The sequence below is a fragment of the Zosterops lateralis genome (assembly GCF_965231275.1).
Source record: "Zosterops lateralis genome assembly, chromosome: 9".
NCBI classification, from domain to species: Eukaryota; Metazoa; Chordata; class Aves; order Passeriformes; family Zosteropidae; genus Zosterops; species Zosterops lateralis.
In genome coordinates, this window is record NC_139769.1 from 15069523 (window position 1) to 15093018 (window position 23496).

The window sequence follows — 23496 nt, forward strand, 5'->3', positions numbered from 1 at the left end:
TGTAAATAGCTTGCACTGCAAAGGATGGGTCACTTTGCATCCATTAAAAAATCTCTCTAAAATCTCTGTAGTACCAGACTAGAAATTATCATGGCTACTGTATTTAAGAAAGAATGTTTTAAAAAGATGATGAGGGTTCAGTGCCGTGTTTTTGTTAGGCTGGGTAGAGGAAGTATGTTTATTGGTTTATTTTCTTTAATATTTCCTTGGCTCTCATGAGTGCACTTGCAGAGAATCCAGGTTAGAGATCTGAAACATCACTGTCATCATCCCTGCCTGTAAAACAAGTGTTTCCAACTCTGTACTGCTGGTTGTATGCTGATCACTTAAGTTGATATGCAGCAGAGGCAGGAGCTGCTCTGCATTGCAGCATGTCAGCACTGAGCCTTCCAGCTCCTCTAAGTGCATGTCTGCAGGCCAAAGCAGCTCAACACAGCTGGGCTGGGGCAGGAGGAAGCAGATGCTAAAGACCCCTCCATTTCCAGCTCTGTATGTGGGAGAAAGGTTGAGGTAGGGATCTCCGTGCAGAGGAAATAATGGACTTGGGTGATACTGGAATGGGTTTTGTGATAGTGGGATTGTGTTACTTTTGAGTATTTCTTCCTGTAAAATCGTTGCCTGTATATGAAGATGATACCGTCGTACAACAAGTACTAAAGAGCTGTGCACTAAGAGCAGAGTGATTTTTGAAAAGATATTAAGCCTGTTTCGGTTAATTAAAAATCCTGCTCAAGTCAGTTACACCTACTGCTGCACTTCCCACCAAATTCTGTTTCTGTCAAGGTGTCTCTTGAAGTGGAGATCTAAAGGATAGGAGAGCTAGTCATTGAATAGGTATAAATTGAACACAGGCTACCTTAAATTTCTACTTCTGTTTGAACTTAATTCAAATGAAATTTGTTCTTTGCTGGCTTAGTTTTATAGAAGAGAAACTCTTCATCTTTCCTCGAATAATAATCTATTGAAAAATGAAAATCTGTCTGTACCAAGCATGTGCACAATACTGTCAGTCCTACCTTCATTTGATACTATGGTCTTGTCCAGGGTGGTAAATGATGCAGTTTAATTAGACACTTGATACTGTTCTTCTTTGGTGGCCATTAACTGGGAGATGCTGACAATGAAGAACTTCATATATTGCACAGTTATTCAAAGATGCAGAAATAATTATTCATCTTTAATACACAGAGATAACAACTTGGCATTTTAAGTCAGAGTGCATAATTCTAGAGATGGTAGGAGTGCTGAGTGGTAGCTGATGATGTTTACTCTGTGTGGGCTCAGATTAGCACGACACATTCATATGCCACCTTCACCAGTATAGCTCATTTGGGTTCATTAGGTGTTATGTGCCAGTAGTAAAATACATAAACATATCATAGAGACAAAATTGTTCTGTAAGTGATACTGTTTGTTAAAGTAAATCTCCTTAAGCAAGGTGAAGATTGCCTTGGGCCTGGCAGAAATTTGTAAATTAGTGAGCTTTCCTTTGTGCAGTTTTTCTGCTGTACTTTTTCCAAACGACTGTAATTCTGTAACAGATTTTAGGTTCTCTGCCCATATGTGAAACCTTTACTTCTTGAATGCAATATGAAAAAAATGATATTTAAAATCCACTCCAAATATAGTCAGTATCTGATTTGAGATAATCTGATAAGAGTTCCTAGCACCATTTCAGTTTCAGGTGTAACTTGTCCCAGCAGCCTTCCTTTCCTTTGCAGCATCTCTGCAAAGAGCTCCCCCTCTTTCCCCAGGCTGAGCCCTTTCTTTGCAGCAAGCTGAGTGCCTTGTTGGCCATATTGCATTTCTGACCTCTGTGGTCTGTAGTAGAAACACTTGCTTTTCTTAATTAAGTGGGGGTAGTTGTTTGGTTGAGTTTTATTTGCTGCCTGCATGTTTCAGCAGTGACACTTTGTCCATACAAAAATGCCTGTGTCATGGCTACCAGGATAGCTTACCAGCCACACAAACTTTATTGATTTTGTTCAATGGTGAAGTTTTCATCTAAAACATGTAAAATTAAATGACTGTTCTGCATTGCAGCATGTATTCCTGATATACTATTTAAAAAGTGGGTGTGAGAACATTCTCTATACTGTTACGAATGCAACAATTATCCAGTGTTTCAATCCCTCAGCTTGCTGTTTTCTATTTCTTGGGTTTTTTCCTCCTTCAGTTTCTCTCAATATTTTTCTCAAAAGAGCAGCATGAAAATATATTATCTTGCTTCCAAGTGCATTCTAAAATAGTTGGTCTTTCAGAGGACAGCACAGTCATAGTGGCTTTAGTGGTACTTTTTTCCTCTGCTAGTGCAGGTTTCAGTGGCTGTCAGAAGTGGAACAAGTGGAAAGGCTGCAGTAGCTCTGTTAGAAGTGGAAGTACTGTCATGTGCTCATGAACATTTAAGAATTTGTCTTTTGGACTTAGTCTACTGAGTATGAGTGCTGCATGTGTGCCAGTTGTATTTTTCTTTCTGAGAGCGAACTATTAGTGCAAGGCAGGTATCCTGCCTGTACTGTGACGGAACTGGTAAACTCAATCTTAGCATCTCACACAATTGCTTCTCAACTGTCCTTGCCTTGAGCTTGCTTGTGGTTGTTCATGGCATGCAGCCAAAGGTATCCAGCATTCCTGACCCTCTGATTCAGAGCTAACTCACTCTCACTCAGAGACGCACTCATGCACACTCAGACACATTCTTGTACACTAACACATACACACACTCCTGCACACTCAGACACACTCAGATACACAAGCACAGTCACATGTACACACACACACCATCAGACACACTCAAAACCACACTCTTGCACACATGCACTCAGGCATATTTGTGTGCATGCATTTGCATGTGAGCATATGTGTGTGTGATTGTAAGTGTGACTGAGCATGTGTCTGAGTGTGCATGAGTTCATGTGAGTGTGTGTGGTCAGACTGTAGAGAAGAGGGACTGATGGTTGCAGTTAATGGACAGAGATAAGAACTTACAGCATCACTTTGGTTTGCACACATGGCTTTTTCTCAGACCAGGTATGCTGGTCGGGTTTTTCCTCCTGTTGGCTCGCTGGGACTTGTTTTAAATTCCTTCTGTCCTAGAAACTGAATGTGTTTAACTTACCTTTCAGGACATCTTATGCCCCTAGAGTACGTTTGATCTGGCTTTTTAATTCAGTGAACCTCAGCTGATTTCCCACTTACTAAAGGCTGTGAAGCAACTTTGTAGCTGATTATATAAAAGCACCATGAAACAACTTCACAGGAATTCCATTCACGTCTATCTGAACTTTTAAAGTCACCTTAAATTTTATTCAATTGGGCTCAGATGGAGAAGCTTGCTCTGACTCTTGAAAGCTCCAGTATCTGCTAAGCTCTGAAAGGAAAGGTAAAATTGATCATATTTAACAGTATGAAGCAGTGAGCAGTATTTATCTCTGACCTAAAATGTGTGAATCCAGACTCATTAGGCTGTCTGTGACCTGGAACAGTTCTGGCTTTTGGAATGCTGCAAATTGTGGGAGAAAAAAAGAAATCTCTTGCTTGCAGCTAGTTATAGGTGCTAAAAACTATAGTTCTCAGGGGCTCAGCATGTTGCAGGTCCATCTTAAGACAGATGTAAATGTCACAGGTGTGTAATAAAGCCTTCCTAGCCTTCTCTTAGCTAGGCTGCTATTAGAGGCTACACTGTCCATTCTATGTTCATAAAAATTATTTCTAGAGCAGACAATAATACTGTAAGACAAAGGCAATAAAGGATTTTTTAAATTGTTACTGAAACATCTACGGTTTGATGCCAGATGCTGGCATGGGGATCTAAAACAAAAAAACTTGGGATTTTGTACTTAATATTACCTTATGTCTAGTCCTAGTCTATTAGAAACTGAAATCTAGATGATGTAAGATTTCAAGAAGCTCATTCATGGAAACATAAACGTACACTTTAATATGTGGACTAGACTGCACAGGCCAAACAGCATAACCTGTTTATTTGCCGAGTTGTACTGACCAACAATGACGTTTTGGGGTTTGTGGGTGAGGGAAGGAATGGTGATTTATATTTTGTATTTAGGAAATATCTTTGCCAGGTAAAGAAATATTTACAGCTGAGGCTCTCGACTGAAAATATCATGTCGTTAATCTTGGAAAGGTACAGTCAATGGAAGTGTGGTTTATTTCAGTAGCAGTAAAGGTAGTTCAACTGGAGTCAAAGTCCCATATTATCAGTTTTGTGCTATGGACAAAACCAGACAGAAAGCCAATGCAATTTATGAAACGCCATTGTGTAACATTGTGCAGTGCTTTTCAGCTGGATTTGCCACCATTTTCATGTGCAGTATATGCTTTAAATTTTGTAATGCCACAGACTGTGAAACTTGTACACTGAAAAAATTAATGTTGCCTGTTATTAAAAAGTAATATAAATTTCTGTTATCTGAGAGTCCAAGAGCCAGTGTTTAAAGAAATAAGTACAGGTTACCAACCTCTTAAATTGAAGACCATGAGTTTTGCACAATTGAGGAAACAGAAGCAGGCCAGTCTCACATCTTAAAATCTTCAACTTGTAAGTTTAAAATAAATAGTAAATAATATGCTTCAGGACACTCTCAATCCACTTGTCCTTTTTTGTCTCTCATGTCTCACCTCAGAATCTTTGTGGTTATCTGTTTCTCTGTATAACAGAAAAGATATTGTGGATGTGCAGAGAACACTATCTTTTAATTCACAGCCTCAGAAATGGCATATCTTTGTCAGACAGCTCAGGCAGTACAAATTTATCATCCTCTCTTTATTATCTAATTCACTAGTTTTGAAATAACTTTCAGTTACATGCTTTGATGTTAAAATATTCTGTTCATCTAGTAAAGCCAAGCTCTATCAGGATTTGCATGTCCCACTTAATTTGATCACACTCTCTGGTTTGGGGCATGTGTCTTATTTTGTTCTTTGAAATGTAAAGCTATTCCTATTTTTGTGAAGTTTGCCAATAACTGCTCTATCAGCCCTCATTCAAAGGCTACTTCATGCTCTAGCATGAAAGTTTCACTGAAATGGCAGGCTTAAGATGGCTATTCAAAATAGCAGACTGTAGATCTGATTTACATTGCATGATTTATAACATTTCTGGATTACCTTGTGCACTGCATTTTGGGATGGAGGAGCAAATGAACCATCAGATTCATTTCTTATGTCCCAGTAAAACAGGTCTAAGAACATGCTGTAAATCTGGTACTTTTATTTGAGGGTCTGAATACAGATCAGACAATTCTATCAAATATGTGTGTGCATTTCTACAGAAAGAATTATGCATTCTTTTCCAATTACAAATAAAAGGGACTGACAAAAATATAAACGTTTGTCTTGCTGATGTTTTTGTGGTAGCTTTCCTTGAACTGTCCTGATTTCTGTATTCTACTTTTGTTTAGTTTCTGATTATTAAATTCTGATGATCTAAAATCAGTCATCTGTATGCTGCAGAAAAGTCTATTTTAGGTAGCACAATTTTTTGGATAATATTCAAAATAGACTTTTGTATCTAATGCATTGTAAGATTAAAAGCCAGGAAGCAGTGTGTATGGGGAAATGTAATGAGCCGTACAGAAACACTTTTTGTTGCCCACTTTGACAGGTTCGGTTTGTGAAGAACGTGACTTCCTGGAAGGAGATGAAGCCCGGATTTTACCACGGCCATATCTCGTACCTGGACTTCGCCAAGTACGTTCCGTGCGGTGCCCGCGGCGGGGCTGCGGCCGGGCTGCCGGCGCCCTCTAGCGCTCGGAGCCGGGCACTGCAGTGTGGTAAAGCCGCGCTCTGGCGTTCCAGATGGCCTGGGGGTCATTTTAGCCAGTTTCCCTGCTTCTCTTGCATGATAAAGTGTAGCCCAGTCTCTTTAAAAAAGCCCACAACCTTTATATACTGGGATTAGTATTCCTTGTCTAAATTCCAAGCTTCTTTTGATGAAAATCATGGCTTTTCTCTGAAACAGTGGCAGTTCTGTCTTAGGATTGGTTTTCTATTTGGGGAAGTTTAACATACCGTTCTCAAAAATGCTTCATATAAAGAGTAAACACCACCTGCCTCTTAAGTTATGTAATTCTTCTCTACCTTAGTATCCCTTTATGTTTTATTGAAATATGAAAAGTTGTATTTTGAAGTAGTTTTCTGGTCTATAATAGTTTGACTTGCTAGAAAAAGCATTGAAATAATTCTTGTGGAGTTAAATGCTGCTACTTCTAAAATTAAATCAAATAAAATATCGTAAAAATTCTCCCACTGACTTCAAAGGTTCAGGATCATATCTTTATTCCCACTTTCATATGTTTCTTTTCTTGTCTTATTTTTGCTTCTGGATCTAAAGCTGTGATCCTCAGTAGCTCAGTCTTATGAAACTTCCCCTTGAACTGACGAGTCAGTTTTGCTTAAGATGCTTACTAGGCAGTGCTTTATCTTGCACTTGGAGGATGTGGAAAATTATTTAAAATTGGAAGTGGAATTTTCAGATCTCATTATATTTGACTGCACAAATGATAGTAACCACTACTTCTACCTCTTGCTGATGGTCACTCCTCAGTGTTTTTATGTTTCTGTGCATTAAAGTATTTATTTAAATTCTTTTTTGTATGTAATAATTTCTTTTGTTTAGTCATTTTAATTACTCATTCTGTCACGTACACTGATTTTTTTTGAACTTTTTATTACAAAGAATGAGATGGAGAAGTGAGACCTGTGCAGATTCCCAATACAGTACACTATCAGAAAATGCTAAAAGCTACAGTAGTAGCTGAAAACTACCAGTGGCACCAAGTTTACAAAAAGTAACAGGCAAAAAAAGTTACTTACAAATCAGTCAATCAAATAAAATATCAAAATTCATTAGTTTCCTTTCTGCCTTTTTAAAATTAAAATGCTTCAACATTAATAAATACTTGAACTGAGTAACAGCTTTCTGGTGCAGCAAAGCTGAATGTTATTTTATATGTTAGTTCATAAAGCTGTAAACATTTTCAGATACTGGAACTCATAAAACTAAAATATTATACATCTAGAAAGCATCTAAGCAATTTCACAGATTTCTTTCATCTGCATCTTCCCTCCGGGACTGTGTTATCCTTGTCTTTGTTGTTTGTTATCCTTTCACCTGAGTGATTTTTTTTTTCCCCACAACAGCTTGCTTTCTCATACTTTGGGTTTTCATTATTAAAATAATATCTTGAATACGCTGGTTGTGCTTGGCAAGGCCCACACCTTTAAGGCTGTGAGGTATGTTCTTGTAATGAACATTCTTGTAGTTAAGAAGTGTAAAATATTTCAGAAGAGTCAATGCTTCTTTATACATGGACATTAGATTTAGGTCCACTGTCTAATATCAGAAGTGCCTCTTAAAATATGCTGAAAATTAAAGTACTGGATTCTATCAATAACTCAGGGTATTGAGGATAGGTTATTGTAATCCATCCATATAGAAATTATGATAATAAAAAGTTTAAATTTTTTCCCTTTTCTTTTTGTCTTTTAAAATTTCTTATCCACTCTTATTCCCTATTTTCTCTGGTAGGTAAATAGTTGGGAAAAAAAGTTCTTTGATAATGCAATTGCCAATTCATTATCATTATTAATAAAGTTACAGTAATAACTTACATGACTAGTAGATTTGTATTACTGTAACTGAAACTAGTTCTGCAAGCTCATGTGCAAATGCAGGTGATTGTACAATCCAGCACAAGCATTTCTAAGGACCGGGACATCTTCATTTAGCCCACAGATATGTGCTGTTCATTGCCTGAGTCTGCTGCTGTATGGAAATGGTTTGTTAGATCTTCCTCAGCATTTGCAGTAGTCTGTGGAAGGGGACACGTGCATGTCTCATGCACTTCTCAGTGGACCTTAAAGAGGGTGCAGTTCAAAGCCTGGACTTTGCATCAGAATGGTTGAAGCATTCACACCCTCTACTCTGCAGACTCTGGGAAGTCAGAGCTGGCATGCAGACAGATGTCAGCAATTCGGCCTTTGAGTGCTCCAGTCTGACTCATTGGTACTCTACTGGCAGCACTGGAGAATCAATTGCTCTTTCTGTAGTCTTTAACAATTTCTCTGTCTGTAGTGCTGGTTTTTGGCAAAAGCAATGCCTGTTAATTGTGGTTTTTTCCTAATTTCCTCCTTTCTGCTGCTTTTACTACATTTCTGTTCTTCAGCTTTTCAACTTAACATTCCTCATATGCACAGTATCTGGTAGTAAAATTTACCCTTTTAAAAATCATGGTACTGCATCTTAAAACTGTGGGTGCTCTGTTTTAGCCAAACTAGGAGGCATGAATGGCCCTCTTTCGATGCAGAATGCTTTTCCAGTTTGCATAAGAACAGAAGAGAACTTTTTTTTCCAGCTTCTAGCTTTACTTCAGGGCACTTGACACACTTGCAATATCCATTGTGATACAAACTTTTTAATATTTGGATACCATAATTATTTGCCACAGCATGTCTCAAATGGAAAAGAAAATGAAACTGAGAAATGTATTGTAAAAGCTGACTTGAACATAAATCACTGAAAGGTAGCATTTGCACAAAACAGTTTGATGGTTTAAGTTTTTCTCCTGTGTCATATGAGCTTACCACCTCATTTCATCAGGCTTCTGTTTGTACTGGAGTACATCAAAATTTGCTTAGAGTAAATGTCTAAGGAAAAATTTAATATCTTTGGATAGAGAAGTTAATATGGTTACAGATATTGTCTTATATTTAATAAGCATAGTTATATGCATTCAATGCAGGCAATGGATGGGCTCTGAGCGCTGTTTTCCTGCTGTTAATGTCTCTGACAACTGGAGACTTGCCAGGAAACTACTCCTAGCATTGCAAAGCCCGGTTCACAAGGGCAGGAACTCAATATCAAACTTACTTGTACTTAATATAAATATGTATGTGGCTGCAAAACTAGTTAAGGCATTTTTAGAGTCAGGTTGGTTGTGTACACATTTTTAGTACCTATTTGTGTGACAATAAGTCTGTTTTGTTTGTTTCTTTAATAAAAAAAACCCTTAAAATCATAATCTTAGGCATACTGAAATTGAACTTACTTTCACATCCATGTAATGCACTGGATATGAAGATGAAAAGAAGTGATCATTAAACTTCCTCTCAGTATCATGTATTCTGTGTATAGATTTCAGTTGTAGCTATAAAGACAGGCTTTTACATATTAGATGAGAAGCTTTGATTTTTCCTTTGAAAGATGTTTTTTCCTCTTTTACCTTAGATTTGGTGTTAAAAAGAAACCAATTTACATAAATGTCATAAGAGATCCTATAGAACGCCTAGTTTCTTATTATTACTTCCTGCGCTTTGGAGATGATTACAGACCAGGGCTACGGAGGCGAAAACAGGGCGATAAAAAGGTAAAGTACACACAATAATATATGCTGAACTTACTAAAATTAATGTCAAAACAATTTTAACAATGCCCAGATTTTTTTTTTCAGCCTTGGTGGTAATGGTGGCTTTGTAAGTTATATTCTCCATTTCCGGTCCATACTGGAGCAGAGCATGACATTAGTAGATTCTTTGTACCCTTATAAATTCACTGTATGCTGGAATTTGTTTAAGAAATTAAATAAAATCTTTTTTTAAATTGTTATTAGGAATCCCAAATTATAATTACCAAAGTAGGCTTATCCTCCTATGTAAGAAGGCTACATTTCTTCTTGTTGAAGACTGAGACACATTTTTTCAGTAAAACCTGTAGAACTACTGATGCTTTGGCTTTTTTGTTTATTTTCATAAAATTGCAATGTCTTTTTGGAAACTGTGGAGTCTGATACATAAATTTCTGTACTTCCTCCTTGTGTCTTAGGTGGCTGCAGACAAGTTCAGGTTAGCACATCCAAACATTGACTACTAATACAGTTTCAGGTTGGCAACATCATTCAGGCTCCATATTGGATTTGTTCCAGAAAGAATCTATGCATCCACTGTCATGCTTTGCAGTATGACGTTTTTTGGGCATGTTGGTTTGGATTTTTCTTATTTTGGGAAGAAAAGCAGGGTATTAAATATATGAGTATGGTTTACAAAATTGTAGCTAGAACAGTGTGGAATCCTATAAAATGTACTTTACAAAGCCAAATTTTTGTACTTTACAGAGCCACTTTTTACAGTGTTGACAGTTTAGTGTAGTGCTGTGTGGGTACCAAGTCAATAAGAGAGGTATTAATAAGGTACCAAGAGACCTTGAAAAAATAAGCAAAAGTGACACTAAGCACAGCTTAGTCTATAAACACCGTAACAACTAATAAATGTGAGTAATCATTTCGTGTGCTTCTCCCATCCAAACAGTGCTTTTTAAATATTGGGAGCAAACCATTCCTCTTTTCTTTCCAGTTGGGAACTAACTGCTCCTCTGTTATTTAGGGTTTAGCGCCACCTTCAGCTACTGCATTTCAGTTTGTCTGGGTATCCTGCAGCACAGCAGCATAGGAAGAAGAAAGCTTCAAGAATAAATTGAAATTAAGCTTAAAAATTGTCTTTGTAGAACTGGCTAAACATATGAATAGGTGACGTGATATGATATCATAAAGGCATTTTTAAAAAGAGAGATAGGATCTCATCTTTTGTAGTCTATCTTTCTCTTTCCTGCTGGAGATCAGTCACTTGGAAAGCTGACCGTGCTGCCAAGTCTGAGCTGTTCTAGGACATAAAACTTACTAAAAAGAGTGAAATTTAACAGTGTATATTTTAATTTTGAATTATAATCCAAACAACCTGGTTGGATTGTCACTGGGAAACATGCCAAAAATCCTTAGTGTTGCTGCTTGGTAGACTGCACTGTAAGCTTTGATTTGCTAGGAAAAAGGTCAAATGCATTCCTGTTTATACTGCTTGCAATGTATTGCATTATTAATTTTATGTTTTTCTATTGAAGATGCTTTTTGCATTTTGTCACTATGTTCCCACTTTATTTAGGTCTGAGAGACTTAGTTGTTGTTTTACAGATTTAACAAATTCTGTAAGCATTTCAAGTTCATTTGAAGTGAAATTGATTTACTTCTGACTTCTTTCATTTAAATCAGGTAGTACTATTTTTCCAAAGTGTCCCTGGGGAACTGTCCATGTATAGATGATGTAAGTTTTGCATACATTAGTTATAAAATTCAGTAAGGTCACAAATGGATTGAACCAATTGCAGTATCTTTATTCTAGTATGTGTTAGAGTAGATTCATGAAAAGCTCTTTAAATGAAAAGTAGGGAAGGTCAGAAACTACTTCTATTGGAAGTCAATTGTTCCTTTATTAGTGGAAAGGAATCTCAGCGTACTTTATACTCTTGTCCCCTCCTAGTCCATACCACAGCATTTATACAGAAGAATTCTTAACTAGGTTGTTTTCTGTAATCCTGTGCTTCCAGTCATAGATAGCTTAGCTCCAAATGCAGAGTCTGTAGAGGCAAGGGTTTCTTATAATAAAATCTCTGGATGGAGCAGCCAAGGTAGGTGCATAAGAGGAACTGTGGAAGGAAGTCTGTCCTATTTCAGCTTACTTAGAAAATGGCTTGCTTCCTTTTGCTTATTAACTGTAAAATAACCTGCGGGTATAAGCAAAGAAATCTTTGCACAGATGCCAGTTCATTTTTAGTATAAACATTCATAATTTAGGAGGTGCATTTAACAATAGATCAGTGCAGATTTTCCCTAGAGAACTATGCTAGGAAAAGCATACCAAAGTCTTGTTTTCCTACTTAAGCTGCATTTTTATCTCTGATGTGCAACATATATAAGCTATTCTAAACTCAGAGTTCACTGTGAACCAAGACACCACAGTTTTCTCCCTGCTTTGGCATAGTATCAATAATTTTTTCAGATTATCTCATAAACTTCACCCCAAAAAAGAAGCAATTTATGTTGCCCTTGTTCTTAACCCTAAATAATTACACAAATGTGTTTTTACATAGCTGCTTTGAACAGAAACTTGCAATTTTACTGAAGAAGCAGTCCAGAAAGTTGTCTATGAGATCTATAATTTTTTTAATATGTCCTAGATACAGACCTTATATCTTGATTAGAAATATCATAAATACTTCCTTTATGGTGATACAGTAAAGCATTTACAAATTCTTTCCAGTGCTAATGGAGTTCCTGTTGTAACTGTGTTACTGCAGTTGAAACTGTTACTACAGCTGTGTGTCCATATGGAGAGCAACTTTGTGTGGAATATTCTGTTATGCCATGAACAACTTCTTTTCAGTTCTTCTGATTGCCAAAAGAAAATTAGCCTCTGAAATGGCAGTTATTTGTCATAATTAAAATGTAATAGAACCGTGTTTAATCTAAAACACAAAATTCACAATATTCTCTGTTATAAAGATCTAGCTATTGCAGGATCACACAACTCCTGATGGCATTTGATGTTGTGTCTTTAGTGATTTCTTTTATGGGGAATACAATTATACCAACACTTATTGACTATTTTTGCTAGTTTTAACAAATAGCCTTTGCTAAAGTAATAGCAAAGGTATATCGATGTATCAGGTAAGATCAATTGTTCATTAGTTGTAACCATAAAACACTGTCCAAGTTATATTTAGTTGAGACAATAGATCATACTAATAACACTGTGAAAGCAAGGCTTGAAAATTCTTTTTTCCTAGAAATCATATATGTGTTTTTCTGTCCCCACTACATTTCGCAACTAACCAATTTGAGATGTTTGATATATATATGAGATTTTAAAGCTCAGCTCAGTTTTGTCTTTGTTCCAGACCTTTGATGAATGTGTGGCAGCTGGAGGTTCCGACTGTGCTCCAGAGAAACTTTGGCTTCAAATTCCATTCTTCTGTGGCCACAGCTCAGAATGCTGGTAGGGAGATAAATGTAGATTGTTTGTCAAGTACATCAGTGCTGAAATCTAAACTTTAACATATTTCAGTATGTAGTCCAGTTGATAAAAGTGTAAGGGACTGGGCAGAGTGAAGCAGTCGATAGTTGTGTAATGTGTTTTCTGTTGAAGATGGATTTACTAAAGTTTTGCAATTCTTTAAACTAGCACTATGTTACAATACTGTATCAGCAGTGCTATGAGGGAAAACATATGTTTTCAATTTTAAAAATCATTTTTGCAGATTTAGAGTCTTGACATTTTTCTCTTGTCAGACTACAGTATCCTTCTTTTGGAATGGAGATATTTTAGTTCAAGCTCCCAAAGTTCCTGGGGAATAAACAATAATTGAGATTAGGATAAATTTATCTTTTTAAACCTTCATCAGATGTCCAGTAGTCAATGCTACTTAGCAGAAACTGAAACAAAAGCAAAGAGTATCCATCTGTCAATGCAACATATTTTATAATAATAGCAAAGACTTTAAAAAACTCTTCAGCAAAAAAAACCCCACCAAAAATCCCATAGATTATTTGAAAGATTGTGAGTGATATAAAGGGCAATTATTTGACAAAGTATTGTTCATTCAAACACAAGCAAAGTAAATGGCTACCTGGGAGCTCCTCTTTCAGTGCCTGTTACTCAGACCTATCTACTCTCTGGCCATGTGGAAAAGCAGAGGAAGAAAGAAAGTGCAAAAGGGAAGGTTGTTTTCTTGCCAGGTTTCTGGTATCTAATGTGAAAGTGGAGACAGAGTATTAATATTAAGACAATGTAAATCCTCAAAAAATTGCTTGAATAGAGGCATTAAGCATACACACACACCCCCCAGGTATTTTTTTGAGACTCTTTTATACGTAAAGGAGTCACATTTTTAGGTAACAACACAGATGAGAGAAACTGGAAAGGGAAATGAAGTTAGGAATGGTTATAACTTGGAATAAGTCTTGCCTTTCCTATACAAATGTCCTGTTGTGAAGTAATCTCCATCTAGGGACCAAGGCTGTTGGCTGACGTCAGAACTTGCTATAATTGTTCTCTGTCATTTTAGGAATGTGGGAAGCAGATGGGCTTTGGAACAAGCCAAATACAATCTGATTAATGAATACTTCCTAGTGGGAGTTACTGAAGAGCTTGAAGACTTTATCATGTTACTGGAGGCAGCTTTGCCCCGGTTCTTCAGGGGTGCCACAGAACTGTACCGGACAGGTATTCCATGGATTTTTCATCCACATACTGTCTTTTTTAGTGTGAATTCTTTAGATCTAGATGAATAGTTTTGAGTCTCTCTGCCAGGTTTGTCTTTCAGCTGGACCATGCTCTTATAGAAGAAACAAACTTCTTTTCAAAGATTCTCAGTTCTTTTCTTTCTTTCTTTAATTTCTTTTATTTCTCTCTCTGTTTTTTTCTTTCTCTCTTCTCTCTCTTTTTACTCTTTTTCTCTTTCTCTTTTGGGGGTAGTGCTAGTCCAAGTATCCTTCTTGTAAATATTTAAGGCTGAGGTAAAGATAGGTGTGTAGGTATGCTGCAGGTAACATTGTGATGTGTTTGTAACAAAATTTTTTTTTTAAGGTTTTGCAGTGGCTTCAATTTTGTAAAGTGGCTGATGTGGCAGATTTCCATTTCCTCAGAAGCCCTGCTGGAATTAACTGTGCTCAATGCCGCCTGGTTGGCTGAGCAATAAAGCCTGAGGGATACAGAGGCACAAGTAGATGTTTATCTTCCTGGGCTCCTAACTACTACAAGTAGCTCAGTTTCTAGGAGCTGGCCATGCAATTTATGATGGAGAAAAGATCTATCTTAGCAGGGCTTCTATCTGCAAACAGAGGGAGAAAAGGATCTGATGTACAGAGCCTAGATATGTAGTATTAAGAAGTTAATTACAAAGCAACAGCACTCCATGGGGAAAATCTGGTCATCATTTTGGTCATCTTTGTCTCAGAAACTCTGTGCAACAGGGATGTGGCTTATATATCATTTATGATAAGACTATAGTATCCTATTTAGATGGGAGAATAATGGTTTAAATGCTATTAGTAGAGATTATATTTTGATTAGAAATAGACAATTAAAATCACATGAAAATGAGATTTTTTTATCTTCTGTGGAGAGCTACAGAGAGCTACACCAGAACAGGGGGGTTTTTGGTAGTCTGAGTTGAACGTAACCTTCCCTTGAGGTATTTAAAAGATGTGTAGGTGTGCCACTCAGGGATATGGCTGATTGGGACTTAGGACTTGGAGTGGTTGGACTTGATGACCTTAAATGTCTTTTCCAACCTAATTTTTTCTGTGATTCCATGAAAGAAGTCTCACCTGCAGTTTCTGAAATTCTTAACATTTGATACCAGATTAACATCTAAATAATTAATTTTGAAAGACCACTTTTACTCCAGGTAGATTATGTGGAGTAATCTTATTCCTTAAATGAATGTTCATTCCCTGGGTTTATTAGAGCAAACAGGAAGAATTGAAAGAATGGATGCAAAAATCATAAACATTTAGTGAGAGAGGCTGCAGTTTTTCAACCTTGCATGTTGTGTTAAGAAATTCTGGATTAAAGCCTGCTCCTTCTAATGCAGTTTATCAACACACTGAGAGTATAAAAACTCTGTAAATAATGAAGGACTGTAAACATTTTTTGAGTACATGAACTTGAAAGTGAAGTTATTGCTTTCATTTTGCATTTAGGAAAGAAGTCGCATCTTAGGAAAACAACTGAGAAAAAACTTCCCACAAAAGAAACTATTGCCAAGCTACAGCAGTCTGAAATCTGGAAAATGGAGAACGAGTTCTATGAATTTGCACTGGAGCAATTTCAGTTTGTCAGAGCACATGCAGTTCGGGAAAAAGATGGAGAATTGTATATTCTGGCTCAAAACTTTTTCTATGAAAAGATTTACCCTAAATCAAACTAAGAATGCTATACTGTTAGATTTATGGACCTAAATCTTTGGTCACATCATCATCTTAGTCCTCAGCCATGGAAACTAGATTGCTTGTAGATCTCCAAGACATTTCTTTATACGAGAAAAGTGGGTTGTGGATCACCTCCAGGGCTTTGGATATAGCTGTGTTGGTAATCCAGAAGCAAAAGCTTCATTTCTTTTATCAAACTAATACTTTCAGTGGGAGTCAATATCCTTAACCTGAAGAAATCTACACTGTAATTCAGAGCAATTAATACACGACAGTTCTATTTGAAAATATAAACAACCAAAAAACCACTTCTGTTTATGCTCTTTTTAATTTTCAGAGCAATTTATTTTCATTTATACTTCTGTGAAGAGGAAATCATTTTCCCCAGCTTTCAACATGGAAATTTTGGTTGTATACAGTATGAATAGTCCTAATAACTGGTTGACTTCTGTGCTTTGTTTTTGTGAATCATGTCACATGGTATTAATTGGGATGGTTAATCATGTTCTGCTGAGAAATGCTGCTGCTGCTGGAATTGCCCATATTTATATATGTGGTTTTATTAAAAAATTACAACTACTTATTAGTGTTTAAATGTCATTTTCACATTAATATTGTAAAAAGTTAAAGAATCAGAGAGGTGGGGTTTTTATTTTTGTCTTTTTTTAATCACCACCACCACCACTGACGGAGGTTGGGAAAACTACAAAGAAATTTGGTATTGTCTGCAGTTCTAGTTGATCCTTACACAGTGGTATAAAAATTGTAAATTCAGTAAGTTTCTCCATGGATTCTTTGTAATAATTGTAAACTGAGATATTGGTGAATCCATATTATGACTCTATTAGTGAGCTGTGGTATGGCTAGGGTTTTCCTACTACTTCAATACTTTTATCTGTAGAATATTTTTACTGAGGTGCTTTATAATGTGTTTTAAAGCATTGCATTTGCAAAAGGAGTAAAATGCTGTAAATACTGCTTATTTTATGTATTTGGACCAAAAGGTTTAAAGTAACTAGTTTAAAGTGGGGTTTTTTGCACCGATTCTGTTATGTGTGAAGTGAAAAACATCACATCTACTTCCTGGTTGAGTTAACTGTTGGACATTGCTGAAACACACTTCAGTGACCTCTCTGACTTCAATACCAGAATGTTTTCTGTTTTACAGAAATGTAGTCTTCATCCTTTTATTAGGGTAAGAGAACAAGAAGAACAATGTTGTGTGCAGTCTGGTTGGGAAAGATGCAGTGAACTTGATTGACATAATTGTATTTCTATTACTGCCTTACGTGACTGTTGTAATTTTGTGAGTTGCCATTATTAACAATGTGAAACACCTGGCAGATGAAGTAAATTGAAATTTAAGAACAGATGTTTGGGGCCACTGCATTATAGCAAATGGCCGTGGAGCACTGCAAGAATTTTTCCTATTGAATTTTCTTAAAGATACGAATATTTACACAGCTTCCACCTGCCTTTTCTTAAAAGTGCTTTTCACAGGATTTGATTGGGAAGGCACTGAGGAGACAAAGAAAGGAGTGGTGGGAAAGGTTTAAATTCCTAAGGTATGATGCCGAAGGTTTAGTTTAAAATTACTGAGTGGAGTTTCTTTAACCAGCTTGTTCTTGTAATGAAAACAAAGGAAATGGAAAATGGTCTGTGAACTGGATATCTGCAGCCAAAAGCAACAGTCCAATTACAGAGAGGATAACAAGAGACTATCAAGCACATCTTGAAGTTTTCTTTGTTTTCTTATATTTTTCCCTTCTGATTTTAAAAATAGATCTCTCTTTGTTCTTCCCAAATAATCAGGGAAGTTCCTTCTCATAAGTTACCATTTATATAGCATGAACCATGCATAAGACTTCCTGTTCTAGTTCTTGTCTGTTGACATCAATAATAATGCCAACATGTTTGGAAATAGGATGTGTTAGGTCACACATGAAGACATGTTTCCTAGCTAATGAAAGGAACCGAGGAGTCATACAGAAAAAGTAGTTAATGAAGATCTAAAAGTTTTCATTGAAAAGCAGTCACTTTTTTAAAAAAAGTAAAATAAATATTTATAATCCCAGGAAAGATTTCCTCTCAGTGATAGTTCTGTCTTAGAATTTTTTTTACTATGTTGCTCTCCTTCAGAGAGAAGATTAGTTTCCTTCTTGAATCTCCTTTGGAATTTTCAGCAGAGCACCTCCAAGAGAGCTGAAGAGCTTGCTAAATGAAAATGCTACATATTCATCTAAGTAATGAAATAGGTATGTAGACAAATGCTTCTCTATTGACAGGAAAACAATAGGCAAAACTTCTACTGATTCAGTAGGGTCTACAGAAACTTCTATTCTGTAAGCAGTTTTGAAAGTTACGTTGCTTTTTTTTCCTTCCAGGATTTAGAATGTCTTAATTATGAGTCTCCAATAACAAAACCAATAGAACAAAGCTTTTTTTTTTTTTTTTACTTTTAAAAGAGCAATATATTTTTCATAGTTCATGTAAGATAACACATTTTATTTAATCAGATATCACTTCCTGTTCTTTGCTGTGAACTGTCAAGGTTGAGACAAACAAGAATTTTAGGACTATTTTTTAGAAATACTAGCAACAATTGGAGCGGTACTCATTCCAGATATTCTCAGAAAATGTGATCATCTGTAGAACACAGAAAGAACCAAGACTGTCTACTTTTATATTTAGTGTAACCAATAAAGACAACTGTGAACTTAGAATAATTTGAATTTACAACTATGAACTTGGATTTCTTAAAAGACAGTTTAGGAAAAGGAGCTTTACAGATTTTTAATAATCTCTTCTATTCGTCTTCTGTTTGGAAACAGAAACAATCCAAGTTGTTGCCATTAAAATATTTTACGGTATATAAATGTGATTTATCTCATGTATTTTCCCTTAATGACTCAGAGAGGAAAGCAGCAATATATGAATTTTTGTTTTTGCAGGTTGTATGATCAGTAAACTACTATGCAGCCTCCTGAACATAGATCTTATAACTGAAGTCACTGTACTCTCTGTAGAGGAGTGAGATTTGCTTTTTGCAGGGCTAAGTTAATTTGAAAGGTGCTGAAATGCTCATATATCTACATATAGCTGAGAGTAGATTTTGCTACACTTCTCTGTATGTTCTGTATAAAAGTACTGCCCAGATTTTGTGCGAAGCTCTAGCCCCATTGAAACTCTTGAGGCATGAGGTCCTGCTGTGCTGGTGACTACCCAGCTGTACCCACAGCATGCCTGGGGCACCTGTGATACTTTGGGCAGTGCTGGCAACACTGGTTTTAGCTCCTTCCCTTAATAATTCTGCAGCCATGCAACAAGAATTTCACTTTTATTTTGTTAGTGCATCTGTAAGCAGACCTAAGGCTAGGGTGCAGAATGTCCTCTGTGCACATTCCTGCTTGTTCTGGGTGGATTTTCTAGCAGTCTCTCTTTTATTGGTGTGCTGATCATGGCTTCATTTTCAAACACAAATTAAAATTTATAGCTATACAATGTAGGAGATGGAGAACCAGCCCTTCCTGGTCATTTGAAATGATTTTTTGGGTATTTAATTTTTCTGAAGATACCTAGCTATTTTTACATTACAGGAATAAACTTTTGCTTATTGATGATCTCAGAGCAATTCTATCTTATATTGGGAAAAATTCAGTTATTTTCTTTTACACTTCTGTTAAAATTTGCCATTAAGCTTATGTGGTGTTGCTAAAGGTGTATGTGACAAAAAGGTGTGTGGGTGATACTGTCTGAACTGTGCTGCTTAAGCAGTCAATGGAAAAGCCTGATTCAAGTGCACTGCCAATCTAGCTCTTCAAAATTAGAGCATATTTTATGACTACTAGAGATTAAACTTAAAGTTTAAGGCTGCTTAGTTGGATGGATGCTTCCTTAACTGTAAGCCTATGCAACTGTGTAACCTTTGCAGCAGTATTTATAGAAAGAGCCTCTCTTCCTGAGACTTTTCTGGAGCATAATTATAAATGTTTGTACACTTGTACTGTCTGATACTTACATCAGCAGCTTTCCATAGCTTCTGCAAAAGAGACAGGTTTGTGAGCATTTCTAAACCAGTACTGAATGTAATTTTGAAAAACATGGATTGTGCTTCACGATCTTTTTCTTTTTAAACACACACACAGCTAAATAGTGCCTTTTTTCCCCACAATCCATGTTGAAGATACTTGCTCCCACTCACCCTCCATAAATTGATTCATTTGTGCAATACTATTCCAACTTGAAACAATTTTGTCACGGCTGTTTGAGAAATTATCTCCATTTTTCCTCACTGTGCTGCCAGCTTTCTGTTGTTTAAGTGTTTCAGTTGATTACCTAATGCAAATGCTACAAAATAAAACACCCATTGGGAAGGGGAAAGAAAAGAAGTCTGGTGTCCTGTCTTAATATTTGCATGTCACATTCACATTGAATGCTTTTTTTCTGGAGCATGTTGTCTGGAGTATTGTGCACTTTGTTGGCAGCTATTGTGATTTTGGAGGGGAGAGACAATCTGGAGTGTAGCCCATCTGTAATAATTTCATACAGCTATAACCAAATATATTTAGAGGCTCTTAGAACTTGCATGGGCTTTGTGACCAAATATGTTTTAAGTTTGCAGGGGGTATACATTGTGCTGAAGGTGTCAATGAAAAGTTCTTAATATCAAAACCAAGATATGTAAGAACAGAAAACAGGCATTCAAACAGTGGATTGATTCCTTTGTGCTTCCCTGCCTGAGGAAACAAATGACCAACCAATTGCTGTGATATGGGAACACCCGCAGTTACTGCAGTGCTGAGAGTGGTGTAAGAACTTGAGTGGATTAGAAATGTCATTTGCATTAGTAAGCAAGGATGTAGAACAAGAAAGTACAGTGAGTATGAGTATGCTGCTGTTTAGGATTTCTGAGACAGACTATAACCACTGCCCTATAAACATCCCTGGCTGTGTTGTGTGCTATGGAGCTGAACATCATCTGTTATCAGCCTTGATGATTAAGAACCATCATGCAATTACTTAGCAATTTCCACTTGAAGATTTTGATAGCTTTTAAATCCCCCTTTTGTTGAAAATAGACTTTTCCTTGCTCCTGTGAATGGAAGTGATAGGTGTAATTGTGCACAGGAAACAAAGTCTTTCTGCTTTTATCAGCCACAGGAAGTGGAGGAAAAAAATGCCTATATAGAGGACTTCCTAAGTCACTACCTGTCTCTGAAATTATGTAGTAAATAGAATGACATCCCAAAAAAGTTGCAATACAATGAAAAGCTTTATTTAAAATGACAGTAGCTTCTCCTCTGAAAGACTGAATGACTGGTGTATGTGGTAGGTATTGGTTGAATCATTTTTTAACCGATGCTGCCAATTGCCCGTGTAATTAATCTCAGCAGTTGGAATTCACGAGAGGGAGCAAGAGAAGGGAAAGGTGGTTTTTGTTCCAACCAATTTTTTTTTCAGATCCTGTATTTTCATTTTATTTATTGTTTGCATCTTGCAATTGATTTCAGTATAATTTCCTTACTTTTTAATAAAATAAAAGAAGTTGCTAGTGAATGTCAAAGTAATACCCAGATGTTTTCTTCAAGCACAAGTCCCCTGCTATGACCTCCTCCCCCAGCTTCATTACCACATAACACAGATGTGGTAACTTTCAATAAGAGCTAATTTAAAGGACTAATAATACTCTTTATTAAAAAAAAAACCTCTACAAAGAACACCTGTGGCCTAAAAATGAAGGCTTTGAGACCTTTCACCTTGTCATAATAACCAACTGCATCCTCATAAAAATGGAAAATACTGTGATAAACATTCTCTGCCCATTTTCTGCACACTTACAAGGCTGATCCTGAATCCATTCTCACATTTGCTACACAGAGACATTAAACCTTTGTAATAAATATGACTGTCAAAATAATTGCACAGAGAGTAATCTTCCTATTGAAAAAAAAATTAAAATTCAGGAACAAAATAGGTTTAAATGGTGATTCATGCGAATTGTGGTTATAGTTCAAGTATACAGGTATTGCATTCCTCTGGTGTTCTAGGAGATTATTCACTAATGTGCTGTATACATGCATGTGTTATTTCAAACAGTTTCAGTATCAATAATGAAAAACCTTGTTCTGTTTTGAAAGAGAAACATAACTAATTTGCTGTGATAATTTGAATGCTCTAACTCTACCAGAACTCTCAGATTGATACAGTAGTTACTGGAAAATATTATAAACTGTCTCTTTACCAAAAAAAGAGAAAAGCTAGTGTAGAGAATAATGGCCTAGAGGGCCTACAGGCAGTATTATAGTCCTGACAAATATTGATCACTGTTTTTAGCATAGAATAGAATTTGGAATCCTTAATCTCCTTTATTTAGAATTTAATAACTTTAAAAATGTTGTATGACTTCAAGAATTGGCAAGAGGAGAAGGAATGCTAGAGACTTGTGCAGTTACAGGCTGGCTTTGTCAAGACTGCCTCACAGCAGTGTGTAACAATGGGTGTAAATATGGGCAAACGTCACGTAAAGCAGTCGATATGAAAGGAGGGGTGTATTTATATCTGTGAAGACAGTCTGTAAAGAACAGAGGAAAGTACAGGCAGAAATATAAGCCACATATATTGCAGTAATTGCTTAAATTAACAGCTGTGATGGCTATCTCTGGCCTAATTATCTGCTTTGGATCTTCAGTGCCTTCTCCTGACTGAATTAATGAACTCAAGGCTGCAGCCATCAAGGCTGCTGCTATTATAAGCAAGGCCTGTACACCACCAAATGAAAAGTCTCCTATTTATAACCTAGACCAAATACCTACTTCCTGCACTTTGCTCCAGTACTACTTACAGCTAAGCTATAGATCTGGAAAAGCAAATTACATTGACTGGGAGGCTCATGTGCTCTGCATTTGAGGTCTTTGCTTCTTGAAGATAAAGTAATAATTGCGTGGTAGAAGTCAAATCCATGAAGTCTGGGAGAAAGCAACTTAACGTTCAGATTATGTGGAGCAAAAATTCTGCACTTTTTTTGGTGTCCATTCAGAATGAGTTCACTGGCTCAGGCAGATTGCAACAAGACATCTGTTAATACTAAGGCTACTTCAGAGAGATGGTTGGAAGCCTGAGTTTTACTTTCAGCAAAAATGGCTGTAAATGTTTTCCACAAAACTTTTCAACAAGGGTTTTGAGGGTGGTTTTGTAAGAAAAACACAGAGTTTTCCCCTTAAAACAGAGCAAAACAGGAACATGTTAGTGCCCTCCCCACACCAGCAAGCATTCTTTGTCCTTTTATTTTTTTATCCCCCAAGTGTGTGGAAAAATACATATGAGTGTATGACATCTGTATTCAGTCTCTCCCTTTTTTCAGCTGGCTCTATGAGATAGTGTGCTAGTTTTTGTTCCTTCACAAGCCTTCGAAAGGACAAGTCTTATCTTGCAGGTATTGTTGTGGGATGTGAGATCACGCTCCAGTATGGAGTTTATCAAACTTGGTGTTTACTCAGGGTCACCTTTGAGAGCCTGGTGGCAGTGGAGGTCCCTGTCCTGTGTGTGGGGGCAGCACTCCTGTGCTGTGCTGCATTAACGTGCGTGTGCTGCTGACAGCACTCAGGACAGTTGGGTACATTTTCCCCATGTATCTGGCAAGGATATTTAACTTGGGGGGATATTTTCTCTTTTTTTAAAACTTTGTGCAGGAAAAGTGCCTGACAAAATGAGAATCAGGCCG

General features: G+C 36.7%; 1 protein-coding gene across 1 annotated transcript in view; it reads left to right on the forward strand.

The window, feature by feature from the left end:
* HS2ST1 (heparan sulfate 2-O-sulfotransferase 1) overlaps positions 1-21418 on the forward strand; it is a 78187-nt gene extending 56769 nt beyond the window's left edge. The window contains exons 3-7 of the mRNA XM_083867129.1: positions 5624-5709; positions 9248-9386; positions 12743-12840; positions 13910-14067; positions 15549-21418. Of these exons, the coding sequence (XP_083723255.1) occupies positions 5624-5709; positions 9248-9386; positions 12743-12840; positions 13910-14067; positions 15549-15775 (708 nt within the window). The 3' untranslated portion in view covers positions 15776-21418. The remainder of the gene's footprint in view (positions 1-5623; positions 5710-9247; positions 9387-12742; positions 12841-13909; positions 14068-15548) is intronic.
* Positions 21419-23496: the final 2078 nt, after the last annotated feature.